This window comes from Petromyzon marinus, chromosome 75 (assembly GCF_048934315.1).
Source record: "Petromyzon marinus isolate PM22_M1 ecotype Great Lakes invasive population chromosome 75, UKy_Petmar_22M1.pri1.0, whole genome shotgun sequence".
Lineage (NCBI taxonomy): Eukaryota > Metazoa > Chordata > Hyperoartia > Petromyzontiformes > Petromyzontidae > Petromyzon > Petromyzon marinus.
Window position 1 is genome coordinate 5724299 of NC_133741.1, and position 15031 is coordinate 5739329.

Genomic DNA, 15031 nt, shown 5'->3' on the forward strand with positions numbered 1-15031 from the left:
GATGATGATTGCTGGTGTTGCAGTCGAAACGTCGCGAGAATTCTATTGTTTTATATATTTTTTTTAGTATCATTGTTTCCCCCATCGTGCTCGCTGAAGCCGTCGATTGCCTTCTGTGGAAGTCGTGGAATCTGTAGACGCAACTGGGCACAATTCAGCGAGTAGCTGATACTCACATTGCCATGATCTCGTAAAGTCCCCGGGCACGTAATAATAATAATCAGCACTGTGGCAGTGGGGGGTTTAGATGGGATCATTGGGGGGGGAGGGGGGTGGTAGGGGGCACGTGCCCCCCAGTAAATCAGGCACTTGGCAGGTGACTCACCTGTAAGGAATGTGTGTTGCGTGTTACTTCGTAATAATAGCAGGCTTGCAGGCAGCGCTCTGTCAATAGCTACCGCCCACCCACTCACTCACCCACTCACTCAACCACTCACCCACTCACTCACCCACTCACTCACTCACTCACCCACTCACTCACCCAACCACCCACTCACTCACCCACTCACTCACCCACTCACCCACCCACTCACCCACTCACCCACTCACTCACCCAACCACTCACCCACTCACCCACTCATTCACCCACTCACCCACCCACTCACCCACTCACTCACTCACCCACTCACTCACCCAACCACCCACTCACTCACCCACCCACCCACTCACTCACTCACCCACTCACTCACTCACCCACCCACCCACTCACCCACTCACCCACCCACCCAGCCACTCACCCACTCACCCACCCACTCACCCACTCACTCACCCACCCACCCACCCACTCACCCACCCACTCACCCACCCACTCACCCACTCACTCACCTCCCCACACACTCACTCACCCACCCACTCACCCACCCACTCACCCACTCACTCACTCACCTCCCCACACACTCACTCACCCACCCACTCACTCACCCACCCACTCACCCACCCACTCACTCACCCACTCACCCACCCACCCACCTCGATGTTGCCGCCCACCCTGGCGAGTAGTGGGGGGAGGGGTTTGTCCTTCTCGTTACGCAGCTGACGCTTACTCTGCCTGCGGCCTGCGGGCACAGCGGTGAGGAGGGTGAGTGGGGGGGTGAGTGGGTGAGTGGGTGGGTGGGTGAGTGGGTGAGTGGGTGGGTGGGTGAGTGGGTGGGTGGGTGAGTGGGTGAGTGGGTGGGTGGGTGAGTGGGTGAGTGGGTGGGTGAGTGGGTGGGTGGGTGAGTGGGTGAGTGGGTGGGTGAGTGGGTGGGTGAGTGGGTGAGTGGGTGAGTGGGTGAGTGAGGAGGGTGAGTGAGGAGGGTGAGTGAGTGGGTGGGTGGGTGAGTGGGTGAGTGAGTGGGTGGGTGAGTGGGTGAGTGAGTGAGTGAGTGGGTGAGTGATTGGGTGAGTGAGTGGGTGGGTGAGTGGGTGAGTGAGTGGGTGGATGAGTGAGTGGGTGGGTGAGTGGGTGAGTGGGTGAGTGGGTGGGTGGGTGGGTGAGTGAGTGAGTGGGTGGGTGAGTGAGTGAGTGGGTGAGTGGGTGGGTGGGTGAGTGGGTGAGTGGGTGGGTGGGTGGGTGAGTGAGTGAGTGAGTGGGTGAGTGAGTGAGTGAGTGTGTGAGTGAGTGGGTGGGTGAGTGGGTGGGTGAGTGGGTGAGTGAGTGAGTGGGTGAGTGACTGAGTGAGTGGGTGAGTGGGTGAGTGAGTGGGTGAGTGAGTGAGTGGGTGAGTGAGTGAGTGGGTGAGTGAGTGAGTGGGTGAGTGGGTGAGTGAGTGGGTGAGTGGGTGAGTGAGTGGGTGAGTGAGCGAGTGAGTGAGTGGATGAGTGAGTGAGTGGATGAGTAAGTTGATGAGTGAGTGAGTGGGTGGGTGGGTGGGTGAGTGAGTGGGTGAGTGAGTGAGTGATTGGGTGAGTGAGTGAGTGAGTGGGTGAGTGGGGGCGTGAGTGAGTGAGTGAATGGGTGAGTGAGTGGGTGAGTGAGTGTGTGTGTGAGTGGGTGAGTGGGTGAGTGAGTGGGTGAGTGGGTGGGTGAGTGAGTGAGTGGGTGAGTGAGTGAGTGAGTGGGTGAGTGAGTGGGTGGGTGAGTGAGTGGATGAGTGAGTGAGTGAGTGGATGAGTGAGTGGATGAGTGTGTGAGTGAGCGAGTGAGTGAGTGGATGAGTGAGGGAGTGGATGAGTAAGTTGATGAGTGAGTGAGTGGGTGGGTGGGTGAGTGAGTGGGTGAGTGAGTGAGTGGGTGAGTGAGTAAGTGGGTGAGTGAGTGGGTGAGTGGGTGAGTGAGTGGGTGAGTGAGTGAGTGGGTGAGTGAGTGAGTGGGTGAGTGAGTGAGTGGGTGAGTGAGTGATTGGGTGAGTGGGTGAGTGAGTGGGTGAGTGGGTGAGTGGGTGGGTGAGTGGGTGGGTGAGTGAGTGAGTGAGTGGGTGAGTGGGTGAGTGAGTGGGTGAGTGAGTGAGTGGGTGAGTGAGTGAGTGGGTGAGTGAGTGAGTGGGTGAGTGAGTGATTGGGTGAGTGGGTGAGTGAGTGGGTGAGTGGGTGAGTGGGTGGGTGAGTGGGTGGGTGAGTGAGTGAGTGAGTGGGTGAGTGGGTGAGTGAGTGGGTGAGTGAGTGGGTGAGTGATCTGCTCACCGTCCGGTCTCTCGTCAAAGTCTTCATCCTCCTCCTCGGAGCCAGCGGAGTACTCAGACTGATTGTCCGACAAGTCGTCATGCCACTCTACACACAGTGACGCACACACAGACACACACAGACACACACAGACACACACAGACACACACAGACACACACACACACACACAGACACACACAGACACACACAGACACACACAGACACACACACAGACACACACACAGACACACACACACAGACACACACACAGACACACACACACAGACACACACACAGACACACACACACAGACACACACACACAGACACACACACACAGACACACACACACAGACACACACACACAGACACACACACACAGACACACACACACAGACACACACACAGACACACACACAGACACACACAGACACACACAGACACATACAAAGATCCCCCGTATAGCCTTAACAGACTGTACGGGCAAGTGCTGTTAGCGAGCACCTATGAAGGCCGGAACGGTACACGAGGGGGTGGGTGGCCAGCACCACGCCCGACCGCCTTTGTCTCCCCAGTGGCAATGTTTTTATCCACCGCACTAGGTACTCATTCGAGGCTGAGTCGACCTAGGGGAGGCCCGCGACCGGTTCAGATAATCGTCACTGGTGTTAGACGTGAGCGGGAATCGAACCCGGGTCGCCAGGTTCATAGCGCAGCGTAGCGCTAACCACTACACTACCGCTCACACATACAGACACTCACACACACAGACACACACAGACACACACAGACAGACACACACAGACACACACACACAGACACACACAGACAGACACACACACAGACACACACAGACACACACGCACACGCAGACACACACACATACAGACACACACACAGACACACAGACACAGAGACACACACAGACACACACACACACAGAGACACACAGACACACACACACAGACACACACACAGACACACACACACAGACACACACAGACACACACAGACAGACACACACACAGACACACACACAGACACACACAGACACACACGCACACACAGACACACACACATACAGACACACACACAGACACACACACAGACACACACAGACACAGAGACACACACAGACACACACACAGACACAGAGACACACAGACACACACAGACACACACACAGACACACACACACAGACACACACAGACAGACACACACACAGACACACACAGACACACACAGACAGACACACACACAGACACACACACAGACACACACGCACACACAGACACACACACATACAGACACACACACAGACACACACAGACACAGAGACACACACAGACACACACACACACAGAGACACACAGACACACACACACACACACAGACACACACACAGACACACACACACAGACACACACACATACTGACACACACACAGACACACACACACACACGCAAACACAGAGACACACAGTGACCCACAGACACACACACAGACACACACACACAGACACACACAGTCACACACACACAGACACACAGACACACACACACACAGACACACACACACAGAGACACACACAGACAGACACTCACCCACCCACCCACACACTCACCCACCCACTCCCCACCCACTCACTCACTCACCCACCCACCCACTCACTCAACCACTCACTCACCCACTCACTCACCCACTCACCCACTCACTCACCCACTCACCCACTCACTCATCCACTCACTCACCCAACCACTCACCCACTCACCCACCCACTCATCCACTCACTCACTCACCCACTCACTCACTCACCCACCCACTCACCCACCCACCCACTAACTCACTCACTCACCACTCACTCACTCACCCACCCACTCACTCATTCACCCACTCACTCACTCACTCACCCACTCACTCACCCACACACCCACCTACCCACTCACTCACCCACTCACCCACCCACTCACCCACTCACTCACTCACTCACCTACCCACTCACTCACCCACTCACCCACCCACTCACCCACTCACTCACTCACCCACTCACTCACTCACCCACCCACTCACTCACTCACTCACCCACCCACCCACTCACCCACCCACTCACTCACTCACCACTCACTCACTCACCCACCCACTCACTCACTCACTCACCCACTCACTCATCCACCCACCCACTCACTCACTCACTCACCCACCCACTCACCCACTCACTCACTCACTCACCCACCCACTCACTCACTCACCCACCCACTCACTCACCCACTCACCCACTCACCCACTCACTCACACACTAACCCACTCACCCACCCACTCACCCACCCACCCACCCACTCACCCACCCACTCACCCACTCACTCACTCACTCACCCACCCACTCACTCACTCACTCACCCACCCACCCACTCACCCACACACCCACTCACCCACCCACTCACTCACTCACTCACCCACCCACTCACTCACTCACTCACCCACTCACCCACCCACTCACTCACCCACCCACTCACTCACCCACCCACCCACCCACTCACCCACACACCCACTCACTCACCCACCCACTCACTCACTCACTCACCCACACACCCACTCACTCACCCACCCACTCACCCACCCACAACGAGCGACTGGGTGAATGAATGTTTGAGCCGGAGAGTGAGTGAATGAATTAGCGAACGGGTGAGTGAATGAACGAGCGGGTGAGTGCGTGAATGAATGCGCCACAGGGTGAATGAATGAGCGAGTGTGCGATCAAATAAAAGAAGGAAAAGTTGAGCCGGCGATTGGACAGACGAACGAATAAACGAACGAAAAAAACCGAACAAAAACAACGACCAAAAAACGAACGAAAAACGAATGAAAAAAACGATCGATTAAAAGAACGAAAAACGAACGAAAACAACGACCAAAAAAACGAACGTAAAAAACGAACGAGCAAAACGAACGAAACAACTAACGAAAAAAACGAACGAAAAAAACTAAAGGAAAAAACGAACGAAAAAAACCAAACGAAACGCACCGGGATCCTCCTGCGCTGCGTCGTTGTAGTTGACCCGCCTGCGAACTCGCTTGCCCGACGGATGGACGAGTGAACGAATGAACGATCGATTAAACGAACGAAAAAACGAACGAAAAAACGAACGAAAAAGAACAAAAAAACCCCGAACGAAATAAAAACGATCGAACAAAAAACGAACGAAAAAAGGAACGAAAAACGAACGAAATAAACGAACGAAACGAACGAATAAACGAACGAAAAACGAGAGAAAACGAACGAAAGAAACGAACAAAAAAATCGAAAAAAACGAACGAAAAAAAGAACAAAAAAATCACGAAAGAAATAAAAGCGAACGAAAAACGAACGGGAAAAAACGAACGAAAAAACGAATGAAACGCGCCTGGATCCTCCTGCGCTGCGTCCTTGTAGTTGACCCGCCTGCGAACTCGCTTGCCCGACGGATGGACAAGTGACCGAATGAACGATCGATTAAACAAACGAAAAAACGAACGAAAAAAAGAACAAAAAACTCGAACGAAATAAAAACGAACGAACGAAAAAAGGAACGAAAAACGAACGAAAAACGACCGAAAGAACGGACGAAAACGAACGAAAAACGAACGAAAAAAGAACGAAAAACGAACGGAAAAAACGGACGAAAAAAAAAGTTTAAAAAAAACGAACGAAAAAAAGAATAAAAAAACCCCCGAAGGAGATAAAAACGAACGAACGAAAGAAACGAACGACCAAAAACGAACGAAAAAACGAAAGAAACGAACAAAAAAACGAAGGAAAAAACGAACGAAACGCACCTGGATCCTCCTGCGCTGCGTCGTTGTAGATGACCCGCCTGCGAACTCGCTTGCCCGATGGATGGACGAGTGAACGAATGAACGATCGATTAAACGAACGAAAAAACGAACGAAAATAAGTTTAAAAACAAAACGAACGAAAAAACCGAACGAAATAAAAACGAACGAACGAGCAAAACGAACGAAAAAACGGTCGAAAAAACGAAAGAAAAACGAACGAAAAACGAACGGAAAACGAACGAAAAAACGAACGAAAAACCCGAACGAAACGCACCTGGATCCTCCTGCGCTGCGTCGTTGTAGATGACCCGCCTGCGAACTCGCTTGCCCGATGGATGGACGAGTGAACGAATGAACGATCGATTAAACGAACGAAAAAACGAACGAAAAAAAGTTTAAAAACAAAACGAACGAAAAAACCGAACGAAATAAAAACGAACGAGCAAAACGAACGAAAAAACGAACGAATAAAACGGTCGGAAAAAACGAAAGAAAAACTAACGAAAAAACGAACGAAAAAAACGAACGAAAAAAACGAACGAAACGCACCTGGATCCTCCTGCGCTGCGTCGTTGTAGATGACCTGCCTGCGAACTCGCTTGCCCGATGGATGGACGAGTGAACGAATGAACGATCGATTAAACGAACGAAAAAACGAACGAAAAAAGTTTAAAAACGAAACGAACGAAAAAACCGAACGAAATAAAAACGAACGAACGAGCAAAACGAACGAAAAACGGTCGAAAAAACGAAATAAAAACGAACGAAAAACGAACGAAAAAAAACGAACGAAAAAACGAACGAAAAAACCGAACGAAACGCACCTGGATCCTCCTGTGCTGCGTCGTTGTAGATGACCCGCCTGTGAACTCGCTTGCCCGATGGATGGACGAGTGAACGAATGAACGATCGATTAAACGAACGAAAAAACGAACGAAAAAAAGTTTTAAAACAAAACGAACGAAAAAACAGAACGAAACAAAAACGAACGAACGAGCAAAACGAACGAAAAAACGGTCGAAAAAACGAAAGAAAAACGAACGAAAAACGAACGAAAAAACTAACGAAAAAACCGAACGAAACGCATTTGGATCCTCCTGCGCTGCGTCGTTGTAGATGACCCGCCTGCGAACTCGCTTGCCCGATGGATGGACGAGTGAACGAATGAACGATCGATTAAACGAACGAAAAACGAACGAAAATTTTTTCAAAAAAAAACGAACGAAAAAAAGAACAAAAAACCCCGATCGAATTAAAAACGAACGAACGAAAAAAACTAAAGGAAAAAATGAACGAAAAATGAACGAAAAACGAACGAAAAACGAACGAAAACAACGACCGAAAAAACGAACGTAAAAAACGAACGAGCAAAAGGAGCGAAAAAAAATAACGGGAAAAAATGAACGAAAAAGGAACGAAAAACGAACGAAAAACGAACGAAAATGACGAACGAAAAAACCGAACGAAACGCACCTGGATCCTCCTGCGCTGCGTCGTTGTAGTTGACCTGCTTGCGAACTCGCTTGCCCTTGCCCAGGTTGCGGGCGAGGTCTTCCTGCTGCTGCTCGTAGTGGTGGCGAAGCAGTTTGTCCCAGTAGTCTGGGTCCACCGTCTCCTCCTGCTTGATGATCACACGCTCCACCTCCTCCTCCTCCTGAATCATCATCAACATCATCATCAACATCATCATCAACAACATCATCATCATCAACATCATCAACATCGTAGTGGTGGCGAAGCAGTTTGTCCCAGTAGTCTGGGTCCACCGTCTCCTCCTGCTTGATGATCACACGCTCCAACTCCTCCTCCTCCTGAATCATCACCATCATCATCAACATCACCACCACCATCACCATCATCACCACCATCAACATCATCATCAACATCGTAGTGGTGACGAAGCAGTTTGTCCCAGTAGTCTGGGTCCACAGTCTCCTCCTGCTTGATGATCACACGCTCCACCTCCTCCTCCTCCTGAATCATCACCATCACCACCACCATCATCATCACCACCACCACCACCAACTCACCACCATCATCACCATCATCACCATCAACATCACCACCATCAACATCATCATCAACATCGTAGTGGTGACGAAGCAGCTTGTCCCAGTAGTCTGGGTCCACCGTCTCCTCCTGCTTGATGATCACACGCTCCAACTCCTCCTCCTCCTGCATCATCACCATCATCATCACCATCATCATCAACATCATCACCATCATCAACATCATCAACATCGTAGTGGTGACGAAGCAGCTTGTCCCAGTAGTCTGGGTCCACCGTCTCCTCCTGCTTGATGATCACACGCTCCAACTCCTCCTCCTCCTGAATCATCACCATCATCATCACCATCATCATCATCAACATCATCATCATCAACATCATCATCATCATCACCATCAACATCGTAGTGGTGATGAAGCAGCTTGTCCCAGTAGTCTGGGTCCACCGTCTCCTCCTGCTTGATGATCACACGCTCCAACTCCTCCTCCTCATCCTGAATCATCATCATCATCACCATCAACAACAACATCATCACCATCATCATCACCATCATCACCACCATCATCATCATCATCAACATCATCACCATCAACAACAACATCATCACCATCATCATCACCATCATCACCACCATCATCATCACCATCATCATCATCAACATCATCAACACCATCATCATCACCATCATCATCATCAACATCATCACCACCATCATCATCAACATCATCAACACCATCATCACCATCATCATCACCATCATCATCACCATCATCACCATCATCATCACCATCATCATCACCACCACCATCACCATCATCACCGACACCATCATCATCATCACCATCATCATCATCATCACCGACATCACCACCATCATCATCATCATCACCACCACCACCACCATCATCATCACCATCATGATCACCATCATCACCACCATCATCACCATCATCACCATCATCATCACCATCATCACCACCATCATCACCATCATCACCATCATCATCACCATCATCACCATCATCACCATCATCACCATCATCATCACCATCATCATCACCACCATCATCATCACCACCAACATCATGATCACCATCATCATCACCATCATCACCAACACCATCATCATCACCATCATCATCACCAACATCACCACCATCATCATCATCACCACCATCACCACCATCACCACCATCATCATCATCACCACCATCATCATCAACATCATCATCACCATCACCATCAACATCGTAGTGGTGACGAAGCAGCTTGTCCCAGTAGTCTGGGTCCACCGTCTCCTCCTGCTTGATGATCACACGCTCCAACTCCTCCTCCTCATCCTGAATCATCATCATCATCACCATCAACAACAACATCATCACCATCATCATCACCATCATCACCACCATCATCATCATCATCAACATCATCACCATCAACAACAACATCATCACCATCATCATCACCATCATCACCACCATCATCATCACCATCATCATCATCAACATCATCAACACCATCATCATCACCATCATCATCATCAACATCATCACCACCATCATCATCAACATCATCAACACCATCATCACCATCATCATCACCATCATCATCACCATCATCACCATCATCATCACCATCATCATCACCACCACCATCACCATCATCACCGACACCATCATCATCATCACCATCATCATCATCATCACCGACATCACCACCATCATCATCATCATCACCACCACCACCACCATCATCATCACCATCATGATCACCATCATCACCACCATCATCACCATCATCACCATCATCATCACCATCATCACCACCATCATCACCATCATCACCATCATCATCACCATCATCACCATCATCACCATCATCACCATCATCATCACCATCATCATCACCACCATCATCATCACCACCAACATCATGATCACCATCATCATCACCATCATCACCAACACCATCATCATCACCATCATCATCACCAACATCACCACCATCATCATCATCACCACCATCACCACCATCACCACCATCATCATCATCAACAACATCATCATCACCATCATCACCATCATCAACATCGTAGTGGTGACGAAGCAGTTTGTCCCAGTAGTCTGGGTCCACCGTCTCCTCCTGCTTGATGATCACACGCTCCACCTCCTCCTCCTCCTGAATCATCACCATCATCATCATCATCATCAACATCACCACCATCATCATCATCACCATCAACATCATCACCATCATCATCATCATCACCACCATCATCATCAACATCATCATCATCATCAACATCATCACCATCATCAACATCAACAACAACATCATCATCACCACGAGGGCACGGAGGTGGCCATGTTAACGTGAGAGACGAGCTTGTTAATGTGAGATCGGTGAGTGAGTGGGTGAGTGAATGGGTGAGTGAGTGAGTGGGTGAGTGAGTGGGTGAGTGAGTGGGTGGGTGAGTGAGTGAGTGGGTGAGTGGGTGAGTGAGTGGGTGGGTGAATGAGTGAGTGGGTGAGTGGGTGAGTGAGTGGGTGGGTGAGTGAGTGAGTGAGTTGGTGAGTGAGTTGGTGAGTGAGTTGATGAGTGAGTGGGTGAGTGAGTGGGTGAGTGAGTGAGTGAGTGGGTGAGTGGTGAGTGAGTTGGTGAGCGAGCGAGTAAGTTGATGAGTGAGTAAGTGGGTGAGTGAGTGAGTGAGTTGGTGAGTGAGTTGGTGAGTGAGTGAGTGAGTGACTGAATGAGTGAGTGGGTGAGTGAGTGTGTGAGTGGGTGAGTGAGTTGATGAGTGAGCGAGTGAGTGAGTAAGTTGATGAGTGAGTGAGTGAGTAAGTTGATGAATGACTGAGTGAGTGAGTTGGTGAGTGAGTGAGTTGGTGAGTGAGTGAGCTCACCCCCCACTCACCTGATCGTCCTCCTTGACGATGTAGCGAGCCACCTTGAACGACGAGAGGTACTCGTTCATGTGTGAGTGAGTTGGTGAGTGAATGGATGAGTAAGTTGATGAGTGAGTGAGTGAGTGGGTGAGTGAGTGAGTGGATGAGTAAGTTGATGAGTGAGTGGTGAGTTGGTGAGTGAGTGAGTGGGTGAGTGGGTGAGTGAGTGAGTGGATGAGTAAGTTGATGAGTGAGTGGTGAGTTGGTGAGTGAGTGAGTGGGTGAGTGGGTGAGTGAGTGAGTGGTGAGTTGGTGAGTGAGTGAGTGGGTGAGTGAGTGAGTTGGTGAGTGAGTTGGTGAGTGAGTGAGTGAGTTGATGAGTGAGTGAGTGAGTTGATGACTGAGTGAGTGAGTTGGTGAGTGAGTGTGTGAGTGAGTGACTGAGTGAGTGAGTTGGTGAGTGAGTGAGCTCACCCCCCACTCACCTGGTCGTCCTCCTTGACGATGTAGCGAGCCACCTTGAACGACGAGAGGTACTCGTTCATAGGTGAGTGAGTTGGTGAGTGAGTGGGTGAGTTGGTGAGTGAGTGAGTGGGTGGGTGAGTAAGTTGATGAATGAGTGAGTGGGTGGATGAGTAAGTTGATGAGTGAGTGAGTGGGTGGATGAGTAATTTGATGAGTGAGTAAGTTGATGAATAAGTGAGTTGGTGAGTGAGTGGATGAGTAAGTTGATGAGTGAGTGGGTGGATGAGTAAGTTGGTGAGTGAGTGAGTGGGTGACTGAGTAAGTTGGTGAATGAGTGGATGAGTAAGTTGATGAGTGAGTGAGTGGATGAGTGAGTGGATGAGTAAGTTGATGAGTGAGTGAGTTGGTGAGTGGGTGAGTGAGTGAGTGGGTGACTGAGTGAGTGGGTGAGTGAGTGAGTGGGTGAGTGAGTGAGTGGTGAGTGAGTGAGTGAGTGGATGGCTGAGTGAGTGAGTTGGTGAGTGAGTTGGTGACTGAGTGAGTGAGTGACTGAGTGGGTGAGTGAATGAGTGAGTGGGTGAGTGAGTTGGTGAGTGTGTGAGTGGGTGGGTGAGTGAGTGGGTGATGAGTGGGTGAGTGGTGAGTGAGTGGATGACTGAGTGAGTGAGTTGGTGAGTGAGTTGGTGACTGAGTGAGTGAGTGACTGAGTGGGTGAGTGAATGAGTGAGTGGGTGAGTGAGTTGGTGAGTGTGTGAGTGGGTGGGTGAGTGAGTGGGTGATGAGTGGGTGAGTGGTGAGTGAGTGGATGACTGAGTGAGTGAGTTGGTGAGTGAGTTGGTGACTGAGTGAGTGAGTTGGTGAGTGAGTGAGTGAGTTGGTGAGTGAGTGTGTGAGTGGTGAGTGAGTGGGTGAGTGAGTTGATGAGTGAGTGGGTGAGTGAGTGAGTGAGTGGGTGAGTGAGTTGGTGAGTTGGTGAGTGAGTTGGTGAGTGAGTGAGTTGGTGAGTGAGTGAGTGGGTGAGTGAGTTGGTGAGTTGGTGAGTGAGTTGGTGAGTGAGTGAGTTGGTGAGTGAGTGGGTGTGTGAGTGGGTGAGTGAGTGAGTGACTGAGTGGGTGAGTGAATGAGTGAGTGGGTGAGTGAGTGAGTGGATGGCTGAGTGAGTGAGTTGGTGAGTGAGTTGGTGAGTGGGTGAGTGGATTAGTGAGTGGATGAGTAAGTTGGTGAGTGTGTGAGTGAGTTGGTGAGTGAGTGAGTGAGTGTATGAGTAAGTTGACGAGTGAGTGAGTGAGTGTGTGAGTGAGTGAGTTGATGAGTGAGTGTGTGAGTGGTGAGTGAGTGGGTGAGTGAGTTGATGAGTGAGTGGGTGAGTGAGTGAGTGAGTGGGTGAGTGAGTTGGTGAGTTGGTGAGTGAGTTGGTGAGTGAGTGAGTGAGTTGGTGAGTGAGTGAGTGAGTGGGTGAGTGAGTTGGTGAGTTGGTGAGTGAGTTGGTGAGTGAGTAAGCTCACCTGGTCGTCCTCCTTCACGATGTAGCGAGCCACCTTGAACGACGAGAGGTACTCGTTCATGTGTGAGTGAGTTGGTGAGTGAGTGAGTGAGTGGATGACTGACTGAGTGAGTTGGTGAGCTCACCTGATCGTCCTCCTTGACGATGTAGCGAGCCACCTTGAACGACGAGAGGTACTCGTTCATGCCCTGTGGCTCCGGCTCGTCGTTCCCCGAGTCCTGCCCGCGGTCTAGCAGGCGATTGATGGCTGCCTCGTCATAGTGGATGACGCTACTCTCTTCACTGCCCAGACACGACACACTGCCGCCCCCGTGGGTGTCGCCTGGGGGGGCGGGGGGGGGGGGGGGGGGGGGGGTGGGGTGGTGGTGGTGGTCACGGAACGTCGGAATCGTCGTTGTGATTGTTAGCATCATCATCATCGTCGTCATCAACGTCATCATCACCACCACCATCATCATCGTCATCAACGTCATCATCGTCATCATCGTCACCACCACCATCATCACCATCCCCACCACCATCATCATCATCACCACCACCATCATCATCACCATCGTCACCACCACCACCATCATCACCATCACCACCACCACCATCATCATCACCATCATCACCATCACCACCACCACCACCATCATCATCACCATCACCACCACCACCACCACCATCATCATCACCATCGTCACCACCACCACCATCATCACCATCACCACCACCACCACCACCATCATCACCACCACCACCTCCACCACCACCACCACCACCGTCATCACCTTCAGCACATCCACCACCACCATCATCATCACCACCATCATCATCGTCATCACCTTCAGCACATCCACCACCACCATCATCATCATCACCACCACCACCATCACCACCACCATCATCATCACCATCACCACCATCATCATCATCACCACATCCACCATCACCACCACCACCTCCTCCACCTGCACCACCACTATCATCATCAACATCACCATCATGAACAACCACCACCTCCATGACCATCCCCACCATCATCATCATCATCATCACCTCCTCCTCCACCATCTCCACCACCACCACCATCTCCACCACCACCACCACGATCATCATCATCATCACCACCTCCACCATCATCACCACCACCACCATCATCATCAACATTACCACAATCAACAACAACCACGTTCACCACCTCCACCGCCTCCACCACCACCATCATCATCATCATCATCACCTCCTCCTCCACCATCTCCACCACCATCTCCATCACCACCATCATCACTACCTCCACCACCATCACTACCTCCACCACCACCACCACAATCTGTATCACTACCACCACCACCATCTCCACCACCACCAACACCATCATCACTACTTTCACCACCATCACTACCTCCACCTCCACCATCATCATCATCACCACCACCACCAACACCATCATCATCATCATCACCTCCTCCTCCACCACCTCCACCACCATTACTACCTCCACCACCACCACCACCACCATCACCACCTCCACCACCATCACCACCTCCACTACCATCATCACTACCTCCACCACATACATCATCACTACCACCATCATCATCACCAAAACCACCACCATCACCACCACCACCATCACCAAAACCACCATCACCACCACCATCATCATCATCATCACCACCACCACCACCACCCTCACCACCACCACCCTCACCACCACCACCACCACCACCACCTCCACCTCCACCACCACCACCTCCACCTCCACCACCACCACCACCCTCACCACCAC

General features: G+C 50.9%; 2 protein-coding genes across 3 annotated transcripts in view; both read right to left on the reverse strand.

Annotated features, from left to right (window-relative positions):
- LOC116936977 (chromodomain-helicase-DNA-binding protein 4-like) overlaps positions 1 to 15031 on the reverse strand; it is a 133579-nt gene that overhangs the window by 19526 nt on the left and 99022 nt on the right. The window contains 4 exon segments of the mRNA XM_076056454.1: positions 970 to 1055; positions 2602 to 2688; positions 7869 to 8046; positions 13401 to 13534. Coding sequence (XP_075912569.1) covers positions 970 to 1055; positions 2602 to 2688; positions 7869 to 8046; positions 13401 to 13534 — 485 coding nt within the window.
- Positions 9416 to 11911, reverse strand: LOC142907153 (uncharacterized). 2 transcript variants are annotated; one of them, XM_076056349.1, is made up of 2 exons: positions 11774 to 11911; positions 9416 to 10581 (listed from the first exon to the last, which is right to left on the reverse strand). In XM_076056349.1, exons 1-2 carry the CDS (start codon positions 11831 to 11833, stop codon positions 9739 to 9741), a joined length of 903 nt encoding a protein of 300 aa, XP_075912464.1. In that variant the 5' UTR covers positions 11834 to 11911; the 3' UTR covers positions 9416 to 9738. The 2 variants fall into 2 exon arrangements, with proteins under 2 accessions (XP_075912464.1, XP_075912466.1); XM_076056351.1 differs by lacking the exon at positions 11774 to 11911 and adding an exon at positions 11318 to 11442.